The 23,466-nt window shown below is 35.8% G+C and overlaps 1 protein-coding gene across 7 annotated transcripts in view; it reads left to right on the top strand.

Annotated features, from left to right (window-relative positions):
- DPP10 (dipeptidyl peptidase like 10) overlaps positions 1–23,466 on the top strand; it is a 1,381,219-nt gene that overhangs the window by 1,290,729 nt on the left and 67,024 nt on the right. For 6 of the 7 annotated variants that reach the window (XM_003792626.2, XM_023514795.1, XM_023514791.1 and 3 more), the window contains 4 exons: positions 4,779–4,933; positions 11,655–11,752; positions 18,585–18,708; positions 22,642–22,680. In XM_003792626.2, the coding sequence (XP_003792674.1) occupies positions 4,779–4,933; positions 11,655–11,752; positions 18,585–18,708; positions 22,642–22,680 (416 nt within the window). The remainder of the gene's footprint in view (positions 1–4,778; positions 4,934–11,654; positions 11,753–18,584; positions 18,709–22,641; positions 22,681–23,466) is intronic. The other variant, XM_023514792.1, reaches the window with a different exon arrangement.

Genomic DNA, 23,466 nt, shown 5'->3' on the forward strand with positions numbered 1-23,466 from the left:
ATTTTTGCATCTGTAAATTTTTGTATATATTATTTTCATATGTTAGCAATTTTGTGAGGATAACATTAGGCATTAATCACTCTAAAATGAATGAAAGTAGGTGGTACTTTATTTCTATTGAACGGTGTCCTCAAATTTGGGCCAGGCTTACTCTTGAGAAGTGCTGGGTTGACATCTTTCAGCACCTGCCACAGAACCTGCTTCTCAGAACAGTAATGACTTTAGTCAATAGGATTTTAAATATTGTCACATCTTGTAGGACTTAGACTTTACACTCAAATTAGCCCTTAACATATCTATTTTTTCTTTAGTATGTCATTTGTATAACTCATGTCTCCTCAATTTAATTGTTAAATTATTTATATAATCCAGAGTCAGATCAGAGCTGGGAGAAAAAATAGCACATTCAAAAAAGAGTATTGTAAGGAGGTTTAGTCTTTGAAAGGACCACTTATCAAGAACAAGAGACATTCCACCAACTGCAGCTAGTAATGGTTTAGCCATTAACACCCAAGTAGGGGAGGGGAGGCAGCTGTCATCACACACCAGAAGAAAAAATTCCATAGATTTTCCAAAGTAATGGAAACAGTGAGTTTTGGTTGAACAAGGCCAGATTCATATGATTTCAATGCCGGGGAACCAGGAAAATAGATTCTATGCACTCACTCTCTTTGAGTTGGTTTCACATGGGTCATATCTAACAGAAAGTAAGAAAACGAGGGAATATTCTCATTATTCAGATTAAAGTTTGTGTCCCAGAAAGAGAAACACACTAAGTCCCATCTGCTACTTTTTTTTTTTTTTGCAGAATAGGACCAGTCCACTTATACATTTGAAATTTATAAATATAGCCACCCCTTTTATTTTTCATAGAAGGTTGCAGGAAAAATGCACCATTAAGAAAAGAAATAAGCTTATTATGTGGTCTTAATTGCAACCATGGTTTCCTTCGTCAACTACCCATTCCTTTTCCCTTTACTCTCTGCCAGGATGTCAACTAGGCAGGTTAGTTAACAAGGGGATCCAACTAAAACTTTGTTCCTGACAAGTTTACTCCTTAGTAAATTAGGTTGCTATAATTTCAGTATTCCATTGGCCAATACTAAAAAATAATACTATTGGTAAAATAGGTATTTATGAATAATCTAAGTTCCAAATAAGTTTCCCTTTACCCTATTTTTTATAGCAAAGACATATTTTACTCCTGGCAGGTGAGATCAATCACCAGAGCAAGCATAGTGACTATGTTTTTCCAGGGTTTTTTTTTTAAATGTGTTTTTTGGTTTATAATGAGCCCACAGTGGTTAGGGGGAAATCTAAGCTTCCAATTCAGAGGAGCAGAATTTTGACTGTATTTCTGTTCAAGACTCTCCTCTGTTAAGCAATGAACATCTAAATTTACCAATTCATGATTATGAGAACAAAAAGGAAATTCTATCCAATGGGTTATTGGTATGATAGTGAAAGAATGCTGTGACTTTTACCCTTGAGTTCTTAGATCTATACCTCCTGGCCATGCTATGCACTAAACCCATTAACCTTCTTTTTTTCATAGAATATTTCCTGTTAGGAGGTAATAGAGTGTGGGTTATTATGGTAATAGGTAAGCCTTCCTGTAATTCTGTGAATAGTCATGCTGAATAGGGAACAAGAAAAAATTCACACCCAACATATGTACTTATCACTATCAGAACAAAAGACTACCTCTTCTTGATGGAAGGTTCCCATGTAATCTACTTGCCATCAAGTAGTCAGCTGTGATGTTCACTACCACTGGCAGGTCATGGCGGGAGCCAGCGGCTGACCAACATCCCCTGGACACTCTTTTAGTCCATCTGGTTATTGAGAGCCTCCTCTGCTATAATCTGCACTGGTGGATATTAAGTTGGACACTAATATATTCATTTTTTTGCCCTTTTGATAAGTCCATTCACTTATATTTTCCTGAACTACCTTGTCACAGATTTTCTAATTTCACTTTCCCCAAATTCCTGGTCAAGCAGCCGTGTATTAGTTAATGTCTGTGAGTTGGGAAGGATCCTTGATTCCATATTCAGATTTAAATATTCTGTTTATGATTCTGCCCACTCAGAGGGTTAATGTTTATTATCATCTTTTGCTGTCGCTCATAAATGAGGCTGCACTGCAGAGCCCACCAGGTTCCAGCGTGTTCTCGTTCATCATGCCGACGTGCCCATAACCCAGGACAGCTTTCTTTCTGCCTTTTCTAACTCATGTTAGAAAACATACTTTGTGGGCAGTGCCTGTGGCTCAAAGGAGTAGAGTGCTGGCCCCATATGCCAGAGGTGGCGGGTTCAAACCCAGCCCTGGCTAAAAACTGCAAAAAGAAAAAGGAAGAAAGAAAAAAGAAAACACACTTTGTGGCACAGATGTGAGAAGGGGAGAGAGGAGGAAGCCAAGGATGAAATACTGTAGGCAGTGACGTATGTTTTGTTTTATTCCACTTTTATTTTATAGTGGAATGTAGCTATATGTACTCAGATTTATGGTCAGTGGATCAGGTAACAATCAGTTCATGGTATGCATTTTGGTCGCAAAGTCACTTGGTATTTTCATGGTCAGGCTAATTATTTCTAGCACAAAGCAGGAGGGAGCTTCTTTTGAAGCAGATAATATGTTTCTGCACAACAGGTGATGGCCTTTCTCTAAAGCTGGTAATGTTTCTGCTGTGCTAATCGTATGTAGGCTAAAGGCTCCACACAACATCTCTGTCTGCCGTGAACATTTAACCATTGGCTCTGCTGGGTCACGAGGTGCAGGAGGCAGGGAAGGTGGCATCATGGCCTTACTATGTTGCAGGAACTCTGGTGCTCAGGTTCCACTCAGAACAGGCAGCTATGCAGGTTGCCTAGGAGATGGAACAGAACAACGCATGTGAATGTGGTTTATGTTGTCTTCTAAATCCAGAGTTCGATTCCTTTGTACTTTTGTATAAATATAATCCCAACAGTTTTTCTCTCACTTTAGAAGTGATATCTCAATATGATATTCTAGGGTGTCCCCAGACTGCTGTGTCTATAGAAATATCCCCAGTATTGCAGAGTCTCAAACCTAAACAGAGATTTGGCTCCCATTCTCTGCCTTTGTGCAGAGGGAGGTCTCTTTCCCACAGATGGCTGTTGCCTCTGTCAACAAGAAGACTTGTGGGAATTTTGGTTTTCAAACCCTTCAGCCATAAAACTATCTACATACAGCAGTATTCAAACCCAAAATGTATTATTTATGAGACTGGCCCAGAAATTCTAAGTATACTGCATACGTTTACCCTAATATTCTTATCCTATGTGTCAGGGTCTCAATCCTTCTTTACCAATACCTGTTTTTTTTTTTTTTTTTTTTTTTTTTTTTTTTTTTTTGCTTAAAAGCACAGGTGGAATTGAGTTCCTAATTTGCATTACACCTCTGCAACAATTACCATATTCTTCTGGACTGCAGCCACTGCTCCCCTGCGACTACAGAATAGGAGACTCTTCCAAAGATGTCATGATGACCTTTGGTTCTGTTTTTGCATTCTTAATTTTATAATCATGGTTTCAATTTCTGTTTTTTCCTGCGTAATCTCACTGGGATGTCAGAAGAACCATGTGAACTATGTTTCACAATCTTTGCGATCACTATGGTTAAATCAACTGAGTGCCACGAGCACTTGTTCTCCCAATGTCTTTCTCCCTCTGTCTATGTTTTATTCGATGATGTCACTAACAGTGATATTTGATCTCTGACGAGCCATCCCTTGCAATGGATTGTCCCCCCTCCAATTCCCACCTAGAAAGGTAATGATTACATATATGCTTCTATCTGTCTATCTACAGAAATGTGACAAACCTAATCTCAAAAAACTAATTTTGAAAGTTTCTTTTCTGAGTCCACTAATATTAATTACTGTATCTGTCAGAGTCTCAAGAGTCAGCATACTCAATAAGGTACTTTGAAGAGGATTTATTTACAAAGGGAACAGTTACAAAGATAGAGGTGTAGGGAAACCACAGAGGAACGTACTGTCATCTGAATCAGTAGCAGCCAAGCTATTATTTCATCTCTATGACCACAGAGATGAAAATTGTACAGAGATGGCTGCATTGACTGAAGTAGTGACATCATTTAAAGTTCACAGCCAGCCTGAGGTGACTTTGCAGGATGGAGCCAGAGAATAACCTGACTTCACTCTCGTTCTTCTAACCTCCTGCCAAAGGATTATAATGGTCATGCCCTCCCCAGAGGGTATGGGGGCCCTTTTCATGTAGTTCCTACAGGTTCACGTTCTGGACCAGAAAGCAGGTATATAAAAGTGGATCTTACGTTAGATGAAAGCCAACTGTGTAATTCTTCTTCCACTTGCTGAGAACATAAAATAGTTTGATGAGTTGAGATGGTCCTCACCTTGCTTGACAGGGAGAGAATGGAAACGTGACACATGCAAATGTGCGTGAGTGACCATGAGGATATGGCTTTGGTCGTAGCTCACTCTTGAGTAACCGTTTTCATTCTTTTACTCCAGTAGTGCTTTCATCTGCTTGGCTCATTTTGCTGGCAATCCATGAAACCCCGACTTCATTGCTTCATTCTTTCCTTCTGCAGCTGCTTTTCCTGCAAAAAGGGTAACTGAGAAATATGGAATTCTCAGGAGAGAAAATAAAATCCAATGGACGGTCTAGATTAGAACATGTGGGTACCACGGAGATTTCAAGGACAGATGTTTGTGGGTCACTGAGCCCACATCTCTACAGTTGGTCTCAAATAACACTCATTTATTCTAGAGGAAATTCTGCACTCTCACATCGCCCACTGGTGGTCGCCCGATGGAGAAAGGCTTGCCTTCCTGATGCTTAATAACTCAATGGTGCCAACCATGGTCATCCCTCGGTTTACTGGAGCGCTGTATCCCAAAGGAAAGCAGTATCCTTATCCTAAGGTAAGTGATTAGACATCCTAGTGTGTTCACCCTCTCTCTCTGCTGGCTTCATTGACAGTCTTCTTGGTTTGTGAGCAAATTATCTTTGGAGGAAAACAGAAGCTTCCCTCAGCTGCTATCAGATATTTTCAAGCGCGCAGTAGTCTGTATACAGTGCTTGGGTAGAAAGAAGTTGAGACTATTTAGGGTTGTGGGAACTTTTGATTTTCGGGGCAGTTCTTTCCTTCTCATGCTCATTCTTACTTTTTCTCACCTTACCAGATGAAAAGAGGGAGAAAAGAGGTAAGTATTACAGCAGAGGCAGGGGAAAGGTTTCTTCAGGTCTATCTTGCAGGTTGTTACTAAGTGTTATATGAAAGAGGAATGTGCTGCCGTTAAGTAAGTTGGAAGTTCTTTTAAAAAATGTCTAATTTCTTTCAGATGATTTTTTAGTGTGCTTCATGCACTATATGTTAATGTGTATTATAAATCTCCTTATAAAAAACAGACTAAGCATAAAGAATCTCCAGAAAGAAATAGATTGACCATAAAGAATTTCAAAGAATAGACTAAACATAAAAAATCACCAATAAAGGATAGACTAGCAGAAAGAATTTATTAGCATTAATATCAGCATTATTTTGGCAGAGCGTACTCTAGAGCCTACTATGGGAAATGCTGGGTTGGCGTCAAAGCCGTGGGGAGCTAGAAGAGGTGGATTTTTCTTTTTCAACAAATAAGCCTCAAGAACACCATACAGAAACATTGGTTGTGTTCTGGTTTTTCCCCTGTATGTCATCATCAATTGTTTAAAGTCTCTTTTTGTATATGTATTTTCCCCATGCTTATATAACGATAACAAAAAGACTTACCCTGTACATTAATCACGTAAAGATGTCTCACAGGAAACTTTAAAATTCCGCTTCCCATTTTAGCTGTTAATTAAGAGAAGATGATGATTTCGTTTAAAGTCATTTTTAAGACATTTCTTTTACGACTTATCCTTTGCTTTTTCCAAGCACAATATGTTTTCGACCTTTGAATCTGCACACCGCATTAGCTGGGCCAAGAACTGAGCAAATGTCCACCAGGCTTTAGGCCAGTGATAAAGGCTTCGTCACAGCTTCCAAATCCGGGATTTAAAAACGGGATTTTTAGGGTATTCTCTGGAAACACACATCAGAAATCATCTTCATAGCATATTCAGTGCTTTTTAGAAAAATTATTTAGAGAAAATAACAATTTAACCTGATAACAATTAATCATATTCATCAAGAAATTTTGGCTCGGCCCCTGTGGCTCAAGTTGCTAAGGCGCCAGCCATGTACACCCAAGGTGGCAGGTTCGAATTCAGCCCGGGGCCACCAAACAACGACTGCAATCAAAAAATAGCTGGGTGTTGTGGTGGGTGCCTGTGGTCCCAGCTACTTGGGAGGCTGAGGCAGGAGACTTGCTTGAGCCCAGGAGTTGGAGGTTACTGTGAGCTGTGATGCCATAGCACTCTACCCAGGGGGACAGCTTGAGGCTCTTGTCTCAAAAAAAAAAAAAAAAAAAGAAAAGAAAAAGAAATTTTTATTGTATTCCAAGAAAAGATCTTATGACATTTTAAATTCTAGATTAAACTGTGCTTTTGTGAGTGATATTTTGGGCCTATACAGGATACTAGCCCTTTTTCTTAGGAGAGAACTTAAAACATTTTTCAAATAGATGAATTCTTCCATTGTTCGATTTTCATGTGATAATGAAATTCACCTGACAATTTAAATAGGAAATGGAGATACAGTGACAGACTGTGACAGACACATCCAACTGTCCAGTTTGTTGTTCAGTCTTCAGTGCACTGTGCAGAGGAATCAAATCAGTGCCCTGGAAGGGGCAACTCTTTGCAAGTTATTGCTCAAGAGGAGTGGGAAATTCTGATTCAGATAAAAAAGCCATATGCATTAACTCAATATATATATATATACATGTATATTGAGACAGAGTTTCACTATATCGCCCTCAGTAGAGTACTGTGGCGTCACAGCTCACAGCAACCTCCAGCTCTTAGGCTTAGGTGATTCTCTTGCCTCAGCCTCCTGAGTAGCTGGAACTACAGGTGCATGCCACAATGCCGGCTATTTTTGTTGCAGTTGTCATTGTTGTTTGGCACACTCAGTCTGGATTCAAACCTGCCAGCTGCAGTTTATGTGGCTGGCACCCTGGCTGCTGAGCTACAGGCACTGAGCCCATTAACTCATTTTTAATTTACCTCCTTAGTTATGGACTGATGGTGCTTAAGTGTGGGCACTCCTAGCCTCACAATGCTGTCAAGACTGAGATAAACAAATAGACAACTAGAAACATCTAAGAAAATTAACACTTCTGCAATAATTCAGAAGACACTGGGCACAAACCTAGATACCTTGTTATCACTTAATAATTTACTTTATTAATTATTTAATATTGCTTATTGGTAAAGATAGATATAACATCGCAATAGTGTTTTTTATTAGTTATAGAAATCATGTGTGCTTATAAAGTACTTTGTGTTTTCAGGGAGACTTCACTTTTTTTTTCCCATTTAGTTTTCATCATAATTGTATCATTTAAAAAATGGCCGAATAAATCTTTAAAGGCTTAGTGATTTTATAAAACTCATAGTTACTTCAGGAACAGGGAAACAACTCAAATTTATTAATTTCATCCCTCACTATAAAACAGGGTTTTTCAACCTTTTTTATCTCATGGCACACTTCAAGCTATAGTTGAACTTCTGCGGCACACTTAAATTTTGTTGATCAAAAAACGAAAAAGAGTAAAAAACAGAATATACTCTCTGTGCTTTGAAGTTCTTTTGAAAATAAATTAATTAATTCTCTTTGAAATTTTTCATGGCACACCTAACAGCCTCTCACAGCACACCAGTGCGCCATGGCACACCAGTTGAAAATCACCGCTATAAAACTACCAGAGGTCAACTTGTATTTTCGATTACGCAGCTAGAGTCTAAACATCTCCTTGTTAAGTTGGTGCGTATTTGTGGAGGTCTGCTTTTTCCATTTACCCCTAATGACTTAGCTGTAGATGGGCGGGTGGCCTTCTTAGCCTCACCCCTGCTTGTGCCCTCACTCTCTCCCCGTATGTTTAGGTCATTTAGGTATACAACATGATGAAGTCTTAAGTACATGTTAATGACTACCATCAAAGAGTATTAAAGATAAGTGAAAAATACTTTGTCAGCCAAAGCCAAGAAAAAAAAAATACCCAGCCCTCAAGCAGTTTTTATCAAAAACTCCTACTTGGGTACTTAAGCATACTAGGACTCAAAGAAAATAGATCTGTGTGTTAGTTCATGTTCTGAAAATAAGTGTTATTATCATTGTGACCATATTACTTAAGTTTTTGGTGGTTTAAGAAAATGTTTGATAGATTTTCCTGTAACAAATGCATTGTTTTAATTTGCTTTTACTTTTGCAATAAACTTTCAAAAAGTGCTACTTTAGACATTGAAGTAAAACACAGAGTTCATATTCAATTGAGCTTTAAATTCAACTAGCTTAAAATGAGTGTGGTAAATTCCCAACATCGTCAGATTTACTAATGAAATACTTATAGTAAACAAATATATTTGTATTTTCCTTAATTCAGCATGATTCGGAACTCATAAAACACCCCATCATTAGCAATTCAGCACAAAAGAGACGCACAGTTCTATTTCAGTAACCTCAGGTTAATCTTTTTAATTGAAACATTATCTCATCTAATGACAATTTAGTTGCCAGTAAAATAAGGTTAATTATTATTGAGGCTTGTGTTTCAGAATCATAGAGAAAGGAATTCTGCAGATTTGCAGTCTTTGCTGCAAATGGAACCATGAAAAGCAAATATACACATGTTTCTAATTGGCAAACACTTGAAATGATTCAAATGTTAAAAAGTACAGTTCAACTATTGATATGTGCTTAATTTCAAAACTCCATGGAAAGATAAAAATATAACTAAGATTACAGAATGCTGGACAGTTGAATTAGGGAGACAGCCCGACATTTGGTTGTTTGCTTTTAGTCTGAAAATCGGCCATATGAGTTTACAGCCATTGCTTTGTGTTCGTGTAGAAGCTAATTGGGGTGTTAGTGAACCCAGTTGTGTATAAGCTTATAGTGCTACAGATGTAAAGAAAACCGCCTTAAAAGATATGATAGCAACTAATACATCTTTAACAAAATATGCCGTATAACTGTGCATCATTAGTAAGAGTTCAGAATGGTCAAATTTAATTCTTTTGTTTTAATCAATGTATTGAATAATAAAAAGTATAAGCACAGCTGTCACTAACTACAAAAAAAGATTTAGTGTCCTAACAATAATTACGATTTTTTAATTCACTACCATTTACCATTGCAAAACATTCTATAAATCTTTTTTGTTAGTCCACATTGCAAAACTATGAGATATCTTTATCCTCACAGACAGGAATCCTTCTTTGACTCAAAATCTCTCTGAGAGATATTGGTCTCATTTTTGACAATCAAATAAATGAATACTTGAGGATTTTTAGCATCTTTCCATAGTCCATAACAAGTAAATAACAAAGTCAAAATTTGATGTCTGATTTCTCTGACTTACAGAGAAAGCTAAACCAGTTCCCCAAATGTGGTCCTCTTAGAAGCACCAGGGATATTAGCCTCAGGGCGCAGGGGGGCGTCATTCAACAATAAGTGGCTTCAAGAGAACTCTGGGTACTAATTCAGATGCAGCCCAACTTTTGACAACCACTGAACTATCCTACTTAGATGTATGGATAGGCAGATGGATGTATGGATATACAGATAGCAGCTCGACGTTTTATGGAAATTTGCACACTGATTGTCAGGAATCTTGTTAAGACACAGTTTTGTAGACCCTCACTCAGAGATTATGATCCTGAGTCTGACTATAGGTCTGAGGTAGGGCTCATGAATTTGCATTTCTAAGGTCCCAGGCAATGCTAATTAAAGCTCCTGCTCTGAGAACAACACTTTGCATTGTGCTGCTAATACTACATCCAGCTCCCAATTTTCACATACCTGATCTAGCAAGGAAAATGGTCAGACTAAATATTAAATGGATAAAGCCAGTATTTTCTAGGAGGAACATGACAACAAAATTAAAACAAGAATGATGTGAATGGAAGCTCCTAAGAGCCACAGAAAGAAAGCTAACTGCCTAACAAGTGTGCTTGGGCTCTAGAGGGTGGGGTGCAAGAAAAACATTTACAGATTCTTAGAGCTGAGCATTGGGAGTGAAGCAAGCACATCCCTTATCTTCAGGAAAACCTTTACTGTATAAACATTTCCATAAGCTCTCTTGAATAGCCACCTCATTCTGTAGTCAAAGCTTTCCCAGGCCTTTTTCTTTGGCTCAAAGCTTCTGAGCCATGGGTATGACCTGTTCCCGCAGGTGTGCTGGTCTCTTTATGACCTAACAGAGTTCTTGGGGAGCTCTTAATGATTATTGGAATGTGCTATGATGCTTCTAGTCTTGATGGGTTTTACCAATTCCACTTGTCTGAACAGGAATCTTTGTCATCTTTAAGACAGTTTTGTCATTCTCTTTAGAATTTTGTCAGGTCTTTTCATTTAACTCACTTTGAATGTTCTTCTTTGTGTATCTCATATAGATTTCTCTTTCAACATCAGCCATATTGTAAAGATAATGGTGCATTATTTAGAAGCATATTGATCCACAAATAATCAGCTAAGTCAGTACATCATTTATTCATGTGAACATTCACTCAGACTGCTTGAGATATGTTGATGAAAGCAGCCGTTCCTACCCCTTAACTGTTCACAGAGCATTTGGGAAAACTAAAAGTCATTTCCTAGGGATAAACTGAAAGCACACTCCAGCGTTGTGGTTGAGAGCATCCTGGGTTCGCACACTAGTTCCTTTGGTTAGTAGATATTTCTCCTTAAATGGTTCACATAGCTTTTCCATTTTCATTGGGTATAATTATAACTGTAGTAATGGTATTTAATGAATTAATTCATGTAATGCCTTTAGCATATATTATATGGCAGAAGCATACCAACTGCTATACATGCTAGTTGTTATTTACTTACTAAAACTTTGATTCACTGAACTCAAATTGCATATTCTTACCACTGAGTACTTGAAGAGGGAAATCTACCCATGACTCACCTCTGAAGGGTCAACTATGCAAATGAATCACCTCATTAGTAATTAGTCTATTTTTTTAAGCCAGAGAGATTAATGAGATGGAATACATTAGGTTCTGTGGAATTTTAAGCTCTTAATTCCTGCATCAGGCAGGTTTTCTTCCTCCCTCTCTTTTTTCTTCTCTCTTTTCCTCCCTTCCTTCCTTTCTTCTTTTCTCCTTCTTTTTTTTAATTGGCCAAATCTCCTTGCCACTGCATTTCATGTCTTATAATGCAAGTAGTTGCTCAATCTACTAGTTGTTGTGTGCAGCCGGCCCTCTGGTGCCATTCTGGGGAAAGAACAGAGCTGCCTAATGAATGAAGTCATCACAATTTCCTATCACCTTTAATTGTCTGGGGAAAGTGCTTGAGAAGCAGCAATCTACAAAAACAATTGAAAGCAATCAAGTTGTTGAATTTAAAACTGTTTCAACTTCAGAGAAATTAAACACTTCCCCCCCCCAACACAATAAAGTAAATGAATCAAAATTCCTTTTCTTTTTTGCTCAGTATATGCTAATACTTACTATGTAGCTTACTTTACAACTTTCTTTTTCTCAAAGGCAGGTCAAGTGAACCCAACAATAAAATTGTATGTTGTAAACCTGTATGGACCAACTCATACTTTGGAACTTATGCCACCTGACAGCTTTAAATCAAGGTATGCAATTTCAATTTCACTTTTATGGAGGAATAGATATTTTCATTCCAATTATCATTTTGTGGTAATTTAGTGAAATGTGATCAGCTCAACAAATCTGCTTGAAAATAAAGCTGAGTTTGCTTCCATTAGTGAGGCATGAAGTCATTCTTACTGGCTGGCTGTTTCCAAGAAGTATTTCCTTTGAAGGTGATTATCACCACCACAAAATGACTAACAATACCGATGCTGAGAATTAGGTCTTTTGCTGGGAATGAGACAGAGACACGGGACAAAAGATAATTTTCCATTGCATTGACTTCGAAAAATAGTTGATCCATTTTTTTTTAAAAAAGATGTTCTTTAATGATCTCCCTGGAATTTGATAGTTTTTCCAATTGTGTCACCACGTCTTACCAAGGATTCTCTAGCATTCTTCTCCAAGCAGAGAAATTAAATGAGATTCTTTTTCATAATATCTAACAGATGAAGACTTCATATTTAAGAAGTTGGAACAGGGAAAAAAGAAATTCATTTTATGTCAAAAGCATAATTTAAATATTAGCAAAATCTTCAATAGTAAAAAAATAATCAAGTAATTATGTGTATTTCTGCAATCCAGAGCAGTCTCAAAATTTGAAGGTGATTCTTTTAAATACTGCAACCCTTTGGGAATTTACCACAGTCCAGGAGATGAGATAGGGTGGGTTCAAGTCCAGCCCTGGCCAAAAACTGCAAAAAAAAAAAAAAGTGGCTTCACGTTATATTGAATAATATGGGGCTAAGCTCAATATTTGGTTTGATGATATCTATAATCAATGTAGGGTGATGAAATTCAATAGAAATTTCACTCAAATGTTTCTTTGGAATATTTAGAAAAAAATTCATCCCGGTTGGGAATTCTCACGGATAGTGCAGACTGATGTGTGTGGCATTTTTTTTTTCTGTTTGGAAAGGTAATAAAAATTTATGAAATGCTTATACCGGAAAGCCCTCACTGACTACCTCATATAAACTGTTTATTTTACTGATGGAATGATGGAGCCCAGAAAGTACAAGTGGTTATGGCAGAATCCCAGGACTAGTTGTTAGCAAAGGTAGAAATGGAGGTAAGGCTGATTCCATCAAGTTACAGGGCACTTCCTCCATCTTGGGTCAAAGACCTTAAAGACCAGTCTGAATTGATAAATATAAGGCAGGCTGATTGTCCCAATCAGAGAGAAATTTCTATTTCTGAGATTGGTCTACCAGCCATGAATGATTTAGTCTCAAATGAAGATATTATGGAAGCTATTGACATGTTAACTGGTCCTTAATTGGTAGCATTTTCTCTGATTTGTTAACTGCTCTGAATCCACAGGAAAGGGAACTCAACTATGAGAGTTAGTCTCCTAAGACTTAAATCCCCTAGTATTGACATACAAATTTCTAATGTTTTCTCTATTTTTTTTAAATCTTTGCAATGGAGATCAGTTTTACAATAAGTATATTTCTTTCTTTAAGAGCTAATGATTCCTGACTTTGATTGTGTTACCTATTTGTACAAATATAAACATAAAAATTTGATTTATTCCTCATGTCCTATCAAGTTCATCAGAGTCCCTTTTTTCCTTTGGGAGTTCGTGTTTTGTTCACCTCCTATATAATTTGAGATATTGTCTCTATTCTTGATAGCAGAATATTTAAATAATTAATTTTATTTTATGATAATTTACATATTTACTTCTTTTGGTATGATATCTAAGCAAATGACAATAAATAAACGAACCACATACTGTTTCCCAGCACAATTACAAATGATTTCTTTTCTTGTTAGTGCTTTTTTCCACCACATCTGAAACTTAAATATGATCATCTCTGACTTTCTACTCTCTAGTAAAACCACCATAATGGCAATAATAATAATTGATTGTGTATGGAAAGGCCTATATACAGAGGAAGATTAATAAGATAAATATAAAATGATGTTCTTTTATGACTTTGAGCCACCTTACAAACTATATTCCCAACTCCCATCATCTCCCCCAAGGAACAAACTGTGTTGGTATTGAAAAACTTAGGTCATTAGTTTGATCTGTTTGATCATTTACTTGGATGATTGGTTTATTTATTTATAATAACTGCTATTTATAATTATAAAAGAAATAGACCCCCAAACTAATATCATCATTTAGTAGATTTTCCCTTCAACCTAATACTTACACTCTAGTCAAAGACTGTAAAATAAATAAATTTACATTCATTTATATACCCTAAAACAGAAAATAAAGGGTAAAATAACCTGGAACAGGGCATGATTTATCTTCCTAATTTTTACCCTTACACCTTCTTCATTTGTTTTAAATATTTATTTATGTTTGATTCAACTAAAGACATGTCATCAAACAAATGTAGAATATGAACATAACTTTTCTTCAATAGTAATTAGTTCACATTCATCATCACTCAGCTTATCTTTATTTGGATTATGGTCTATATTGGTTTTGAAAAGAATGTAGCATTGGTAGGAACTAAGATACATAGCAATATCCCTTCATGAATGTCCCCAGTGTAACCAGTGGAAGTTAGATGAATCATCTTATCTTGAGAAAAAAATGTTTTGCAAATTGTTGCACTATGAGCTTAAAGCATTGCACTAGGAATTTAAAGTATTGCAAGCATTGAGATTTATTAGCAAATTTAATTTATTAGACTTATTAGCAAATTTAAATGTGAATTTTAAAATATACAGTTAAGTTCTAGTGAAATAATTTTTTATGATAATGAATCATGCAGATTTTTGTACACATTTGTTAAGTTTCACAGTATTTGGGAGGAAGTGATGCATTGCCGTTTGTATTCAGACTCCACAGTCTAAAGAGTAAAAGTAATGACTTGCCTCACATTGGTTAACTTATTGATAATCTTTCTCCAGTTCCCAGTCTTTTGTGACCCATTGTTCCCAACCTACATAGTTGATGTAGCACTACCATATTGCCTTGTCATCTGGGCTTGACACTGTCATGCTTTCTCCTCCTTTTTCATCTAACCATGTCTAGCCTACATTTCTTATGCTTCCAATGAATATCTGTGTGTTCTGAGAAAATCAAATCAATAAACTCCTCTGTGTTCATGAAAGTGTCCTGAATGACCCTTCTTCCAAGTAATGCATAGTTATTAACAGAGGTCTTTGGGAGAAACCGGCTGTGAGTTTGTCATGAATACCATCATAATACACTTAAGGGCAGAAATCCTAAATTCTCCAGAAGAAAATGACCTCAGTGTATCTGTATGTGCACGCAGACTATGCTTGGTCAGAAAGCCAGTTATAATGTGGATGTGACAGCTAACATACCTGTCTGCAGGTGGTGCTGGGGTCTCCATGCCCTTGTGGACAGTTAGATCTTCTGTGCCAGACCATCCAGCTGATAGAAAGTCTCTGTTGACTTGAGTGCAATCTCTCTAACCAGCTTGTCTCTGTCTCTGTGGCTCAAGAGGACCAGATCCTCAAGGACTTCCTGGGAAATCCAGAGCCATGGAGACTAGGAACAAGCAGGAAAACCAGTTGTAAAAAAAAAGGGACACTTCTGCTGGCCATTGGTGGTGGGACACCAGGTCTAATGTGTTCATGAGATGGAGTTCCAGGAGCACAGCCACATCTGCAGCAGGCAGGCCAAGGAGTGGGACATTTCCAGGTAAGGGCACTTCTCTACTCCCTCGTTCAGAGAAAGCCCGGATACATATGAGCAAGCAGAGTAAGTCAGTGTGAAACACAAGGAGATGTAGTCCCAGGATCTTACAGCAGGGAAAGAAAAAATGCAGGAAGCAAGTTAGTTATTAGATGTATCTTTCCCCTCTGCTTATGTATTAAGCTCTACCTTAGCTTCCATTTTGTTTATTTTAAATACTTTAATATAAAAATTTAAATGCTTTGAAATTATTCCTTGTAAGAACACAAAAATAATTCAATTTGGGGAAGAATTCTCTCTTCTTATATTGCAGTTATTTCTAAGATCACCCTTGTGTATAAATAAGATGTATAATATGGTATCTCATATCAGATTATGTTTCACTTGTGATCATAATGTACTTTATTTAAAAACACACAAAATAATCACATTATTTAATTACAAAGAAATATAGGCTGGGTGTGGTGTCTCACGCCTATAATCCTAGCCCTCTGGGAGGCTGACGCAGGTGGATTGCCCTTAAGAGGTTTGAGACCAGCCAGAGCCAGAGTGAGACCCCGTCACCACAATAAATAAATAAATAAAAAGAAAAAAAAAAAAAAAACGGGCTTTGTGACAGAAGCCTGTAATCCCAGCTACTTGGGAGGCTGAGGCAAGAGAATTGCTTCAGCCAAAGAGTTGGAGGTTGCTGTGAGCTATGATGCCGCAGCACTCTACTGAGGGCCACAAAGTGAGACTGTCTAAATAAATAAATAAATAAATAAATAAAAGAAAAAAAGAAAATTAAGAAAAAAACTTCAAACTAAGAAAATTGAAAGCCAATTTAAAACAAAATTTAAAAAAAGGAGAGAAATATAAGCATATGGCTATACATTAGTGATGTTTAACTTAACAATTATACATCTAAGATAGTGTTCCCTTTAAAAATAAGCTATTCATATTTATATTGTTTGGCTATCAATTCTTTTTTTAAGAATTAAGTCTTTTTTAAAAGTCAAGACTTGCCATCATAGGCAATAAATATAATTTGTCAGTGTCTGAAGAACATTGAAATGTTCTTATAACACTTCACTTAGGGACTAGTTTAAAAGAGAAAGCATTCAATCTTTAAATTTTGTTTTATTGTTATTTATTTTTGAAATTATTCATGTTAGTTATATTATTTTGTAAAAAAAATGTTAACTAATTGAGACAAATTTCTGACTGAGTTTGAACGTCAACTATGTACCAATTTTATCTAGACTTTTCTTCCTTAATTTTGCAATCTTTGGTTAGTTGTTTATAATATACAAATTAATTTTCACTTCAATTTTGAACAATGTTTACACTAATTATTCATACATATGTTTTATCAGAATTCAGTACTTCTTTTCCTGATTATTTATAGTACTGCTATTCTTTTTCTGCAAGCTAAATTGCTGGGGTAAATGTATTAACAGTTAATCACCGTATTTTCTCCATTTTAATGTTCACACTGCTAAATATGGTGATGTACACAAAGTATGTCAGCTTAAACAAAATACAGTGAAAATGAACTCAACAGTGTTCTTTGCTGGATCACAAGGCCCATTGATGTAGCCAAAGATTATGCCCAAACCAACTGCAACTTTGTGTCAAAGTTGCTTGTTAACTCCATTTGGGGCAATTTATGTTATGATTCCACTGAGTTTATAGGCAATTTTCAAGCAAGGCTCAGCTGGTTGTGAAAGCTGCCAGATGTCTTAAAAAGATTGTTGAAGAAATGATGGCAGGCGTCACTGGGCAGCAAGTCATGCCTGCCCGTCCACTGACTCGTTCACGTGATGGGCCGAGAGGCTTCTGTGGGAAGCGGTAACTGCTCACCACTGGTTAGCAATGTAGAGATGCGTGTGGCTGAGTGTCTAACTCAGATGTAGTGATTTGTATCATAAGATTTGTCTTTTGTAAGTGATTTTTTTCTAATTAACATGAAAACTGAATTGATTAGTTTTAATACAATAGTCATGGATGGCACTTTTCAAGCTATTTCTAGAAACTCATCTATTCTGAAATTGGGTGAGTTTGTAGAATTTTTTTTTCTTTTTATCATAAATAGATGACCATGAGTGGATTTTGTAGAGTGAGAGTTGGAAGTTTTGTGGTATATTACATAAATTTGGAACCTATAAGGTGTCATAAAGGAAGATATATAAACTTTTTCCTACGCCACTAATTAGCATCCTTACCATATCACAAATTTAATAGCCTCTTACCTTTTTCAGTTTAACTCTTTGTTTTAAACTATTTCAAATAAATAAGATAACTAACAATATTGTTTAAAAAGCATAAATAAATGTTGGAACTGGCTGCTGGTCCACAGCTAACAAAGAACCAAAAATGTCATTTATATCTTTGTAACCAACGCCTCTATGTATAAAGTAAAATAACATGGAGCTTGTGCATAAGGAATAATTATTAAGCCAAGAAACAGGTGCCTTTTGCTTGGACATTGATTGTGCTTTTAAAGAAATAAAAATACTATATCTTTAAAACTAAATGCAGGGCTCAGCACTCACAGCTAAGTGGTTAGGGCACCAGCCACATATATCAGAGCTGGAGAGTTCGAATTTGGTCCAGGCCTACTAAACAATAATGACAACTACAACAAAAATATAGCCGGGCATTGTGGTGGGTGCCTGTAGTCCTAGGTACTTGGGAGGCTCAGGCAAGAGAATCGCTTAAGCCCAAGAGTTGGAGGTTGCTGTGAGCTGTGACGACACAGCACAAGGGTAACATAGTGAGACTCTGTCTCAAAAAAAAAAAAATGAATACAGGTTTTAAACATATATTAGTACTAATCAATTAATATTTTTATAAGTGTCTACCATCTGGTTACTTCTTGGGATATAATTCACTCAAATTTATTTTCAAATTTTCTGTAAATTTGTATATAAATGTATATGTTCATGTAAATGTATGCATACACAAATATTTTTATCAATATACTTAATATTTAAAAGAGAGGATGAGTTCATGTATACACACATATATAAAAATTATTATGATGTATCATTTTTATAGTGGTTCTATTATACACGTATGTATATAAATACATACAATGTATATAAATACATACAATGTATATAAATACAATATAAAATAAATGTATTTTATTGGTACTGTGCAGATTCTTTTGCTCTAAACATACATTTCTACTCTGTTTGTAGAGAATACTACATCACTATGGTTAAATGGGTAAGCAACACGAAGACGGTGGTGAGGTGGTTGAACCGACCTCAGAACATCTCCATTCTCACAGTCTGTGAGACCACTACTGGAGCTTGCAGTAGAGTGAGTATCATTTACTTTTCTTTTACACTTAAAATGAAGTGGTTTATCTTCACTAACAAGGGAAATCAGGAAATCCTTTGCACAAAACCTTCAGCTTACAAAGACAGTAGGAAAAGAAAAGAGTCACCTTATTAAGAGTATATTCTTTAATCCATAAAGTTTCTAAACTTTGAAGTGAGCAGCATTTATGATATGAAGAAGAGAGCAAACTTAGCTTTAAAAAACAAATGAATTCGTATTCAGCATAAAGGTGAGTTCAAGCCATATCATTCTTCAGTATGGGATTTCTGTCCGTGTTTTGTCTTTGATTAACATGAGAATAGATGAAGTTTCTTGCATATCATCTTTAAACATATTCCATTTTTCTGTAGTTTAGATTAACTTTATCCTAAAATGAAGTAAAAATAGTAAAAAATATTTGGTTCTTGAATTACTCTAATTTGAAATCAGGTTATATTTTAATTTCTAAAACCAGTTTTTATAAACTTGGTGGTAAATACAATGTACCATTTTCAAGGTTCTTGCTGGAGGAAACAGTGTAATTGGTTTAAATTGTTATAGTATTATACACATAGTACTTTGGCAAAAGATTCTCTGATTATTTGACAACAGAGTTTTCAAACTTGTGGCCTAGAGAAGATGGAGTAAAAGTCACCAGACCAGTCATTTTGCTTTAAACAACTATGAAACTGTATAAAATATAAAAGACAATTGTTTTCAGATGTTGGACAATTGGATCAAGACCATAAATGCTACATAAAGTATATGCATAAGATCAACCCCACTATGACTTTCTATTTGCAATACTTTGAGACCACAGGGCAAGCAAATTTACCTAAGAAAAGCACAGTGATGTAGGTGGTTTGAGTAAATACAGAAGATTAGAGGGTGAGGCTGTTGTAGTGATTGAAATTTATAGGAAAGATACCACCGAAGTTGGAGCTATAGAAAGGGACTGGAGCAATCTATGGAGAGGACCTTGAGTCTGTGCCTCAATGCTCGGTGTGCGCACAAACAACGTGCCTCCACATTACCTGGGAGAAAACAACTGCCAGAGAGTTTTGAAGCAAATGAAGAGTCTACAGGTTGCACAGGGTTGACAGACATTGGATTTCTGCTCAGTAATGGTGGAGAAACGTCACTTCACCCTCAGCCTTGAACTCAGAGCCCAAAAGGAATGTACCCTAGAAGTAGGTCTATTCTGGACCCCCTCTTAGAAGTGTTTAAATTTCACTTTGAAGGGATCAAATTTATCTGCATGTAAATTAACTGCCTATCACAATAAAGTTTGCCTTTCTGAAAAGAAAATAAAAATTAAAAAAAGACTCTCAATAAGGCAGCATTTGCAGAATTGATCATGTAATCAAAATATACTATGTATACAGAGAAGTAAAAAATATAACCTACTGATCTCTCCCCCAGAAATATTCAGTAGAAACAGACCTCCAAGGATAGCAATATTAGAATTAGTATACAGACAATTTTTAAAAACTATTAGAAATGATGAATGTTTGAGGTGATGGGTAGCCAACATATCACGATTTGATTTTTACACACTCTATACATATGTGAAAATATCACATGTACCCAGTAAATGTGTACAATTCTTATGTAGCAATAAAATGTTTTAAAGGTGTAAGTTATGTCCAACGAAGTGAAGAAATCCTAACTGGGCAGTTAAAGGAGTTTTAAAAACACGTGTATCCCACAGTCCACACCTCATCAACATATGAAATATTCCTATTGTCCCAAGAAGTTTCTTTATGCTGCTTTCTAATCAATCTCAACTCTCAAAGGACAAGCTTAATTTCTGTTACAATATATTAATTTTTCATTTTTCTAAATTTAATATAAATAGACTTATACAATACAAAATCTATTAGAAATACATTCAATAATACAAGAAAAGAATAGTCCTAAGAAACAAGTGAGAAATTTTAGTAAATGCAAATTTTAAAAACAGAAAAATAAAATTTCAAGAACCAAACATACTATGTTTGATATTTTAAAAGTTGACTATATGTCTTTGGTAACAGATTAGAGATCCCAAGAGAGGTTGCCTTTTTGGAACCTCTGGAAAGGGGCATGATGGAATCCTGTGAGGAGATAGGAAGGTTCTATAGATATCTTGCTGGCATAAATGCGTTAAAACTCATCATTTTATATACTTATGATCTGTGCATTTCACTATAGGTGAACATTTTTAGAAACCCTTTTTAAATGGTCAGTAAAATAGAAATAAAGGTGCAGACCTATCTCTTAATGAAATGATGAGTATAAACTTGGAACAGAGGTAGTTGAATCAACCCTTTACTTACTGGGTTGGGCTGATGCTTTTCACGTTAAGTTTGTATTAGAAGAAAATGTATCTCAGAATTCCTCTTTAATCTGAGGAGATGACATGCTGACTAAAATTTCTCCATTTATTTGCCAAAATTTTCTGGATGGTTGCTTATTCAGCTGGTTACTAAGTCATTTAAAAATTGGCCTGTGGGGCGGCACCAGGGCTCAAGGATTAGGGCGCCAGCCCCATATGCTGGAAGTGGTAGGTTCAAACCTGGCCCTGGTCAAAAACTGCAACAACAGCAACAACAAAAAATGTGGCCTGTGTATTCTAGTTAATGTGAGAAAGCCTAGCCTGTTACCTTCTCTATATAAGGATAATCGAAAGACTTTTCATTATATATAGGTTACCACAAAGATAAATTAAAATGTTTCAATATGAAATAGGTACAACAATCCTATCATATTCTTGATGTGACACCTCATTGAAGTTATATTTCTATTCCATGCATGCAGTTTAAAACATTTTTCTTTCTGCTAATTGAAAGAATAAGACAAATAATAGTAGATGAAGTTTGGGGATTTCATGGATTCTAACAACACCAGGTTGTACTAACAACTGGTGGCATTGGTATCTGTTTTATGTCTGTGTTTCACAGATACCAAGAATGGTTATTGCCAAGGTACAAATAAAGAATCAAGGAATGATTTAATTAGATATTTTCCTGATGTTTGCATGTGGCAAATATGTATTCGAACATGTGGCAAATATGTATTCGAACAAAATGCCCTGAAAAGAGCAAGTGGTCAATTCCAATGTAGTAATGATATGAATTTGGGAAGGGCAAGTAACATTAAAAAACTGTAAATAAAATCTTAATGTTAACAATTTAAAATGAGTAGTGCTTATGAGAAAATTCCTAATATAGTGTTTTCTCAATTTGAATACTTTTACTGTACAATCATTTTTTCCAGAAAACTCTGAGTTTTCTGAAAAATGCACGCATCAGTATTATTAACACCATTTTATCTACACACATGTTATTTGAGGATAAATTAGTCCAATTTTGCTTTTTGCAGTATAATTTTGGTTCTGATCCTTGGCAAGACCTTCAAAAGAACATAAGATTTTGACATTTTAAATATTTAATTTTTTATCCCCTAAGACTGAAGTACTTTTTACTAATAAGAAAAAAAAAGTAGCTATTATTAAGAGTAGATTGAATATGGAAAGAATGTCCATTTTTTAATTTTAATCCTGGCTGTTTGCCCAGTTCCTTTGAAGGACTCAATATTTTTTTTTCCCTATGATGCCTGGAGGTGAAAAGAGACAGTATCTAGTGGTTCAAAACAGTTTGAATGAGGTAATCAAACAGAGCTGGAAAGTGATGTTCTATTCCTGGTGACATGCTGCTGGGAATTCTGGAAGTGCTCACCAAAGAAAAGACTTTATAATTAAATTACCACTTAATCCCAATTCTCTACTTACACATTCAGGTTAAATCAATGGGGACAATGGGACCTCTCCTGGTATCTCACCAGTTAAAAAGAAGGAAAAAATGCCTAAAGATAACAGCATAAAATAAGTGAAATTGATAGATGTTCATATTGGTCTTTAGTTGCTTACTAGAGTTAATTGTTTTATTTCAGAAATATGAAATGACATCTGATACGTGGCTCTCTAAACAGGTATAGTATTAATGGTCTCTGTCACATTTTAGTTCATGTGACTATTCTGTTCACCCATTTATTATGTGATTAACTTTTCTTTAAAAAGCTATTTCAGTGATACAATGTGACTTTAATGTTTCAGTAGGTTTGACAAAGTGATTCTTTTCTATGAAAACTTTTATGACTTGGGCTTTCTTTGACATCGTTTGTGAAAGATTAGATACTTTTTTTAATGCTACGCAAATTGCAGAATAACTACGAAGATCTACTTTCAGGATCTTTATAAAAGGGAACTTTTATAGATAAAGGAAATAAAGTTAGGACCTACCAAAACATCAGCATTGTTCAAATTATCACGAAAATTGACCAGCTCTCCACATATATTGGCCATGTGGAGATTGTTAGATGAATAATTTTTTTTTGTTTAGATATGTCTAGCTTATAAAGCTAGTTTGAATGTCAAAGACGTTTGGTTGGTTTTGACTCATTTTATTGTTTATCAGTCCTCAGAAACATCTATGGTTTCAGTTGCCACCCATACATTGACACCACCAAATTCATAGCCCCAGACACTTCTGAATGTTCCATAACATTCAAAATTATGCTTGATATCTACTCCTAAATCTACAAACCTGGCTGCACACTCTCCAGGTCTAAACCAAACTCAATCCTCTGCTAGTCATTCTTATTTCTACAGTAATTAATACCATTAACCTACTAGTCACCTTTAAACCTTTTGGAAATCTACACATGTAATTACTATATGCAGACTTTTGTTTGATTTTACACTCATAGATCTCTCAA

Source organism: Otolemur garnettii, unplaced genomic scaffold (genome assembly GCF_000181295.1).
Source record: "Otolemur garnettii isolate 467f Iridium unplaced genomic scaffold, OtoGar3 scaffold00059, whole genome shotgun sequence".
Taxonomy (NCBI): Eukaryota; Metazoa; Chordata; class Mammalia; order Primates; family Galagidae; genus Otolemur; species Otolemur garnettii.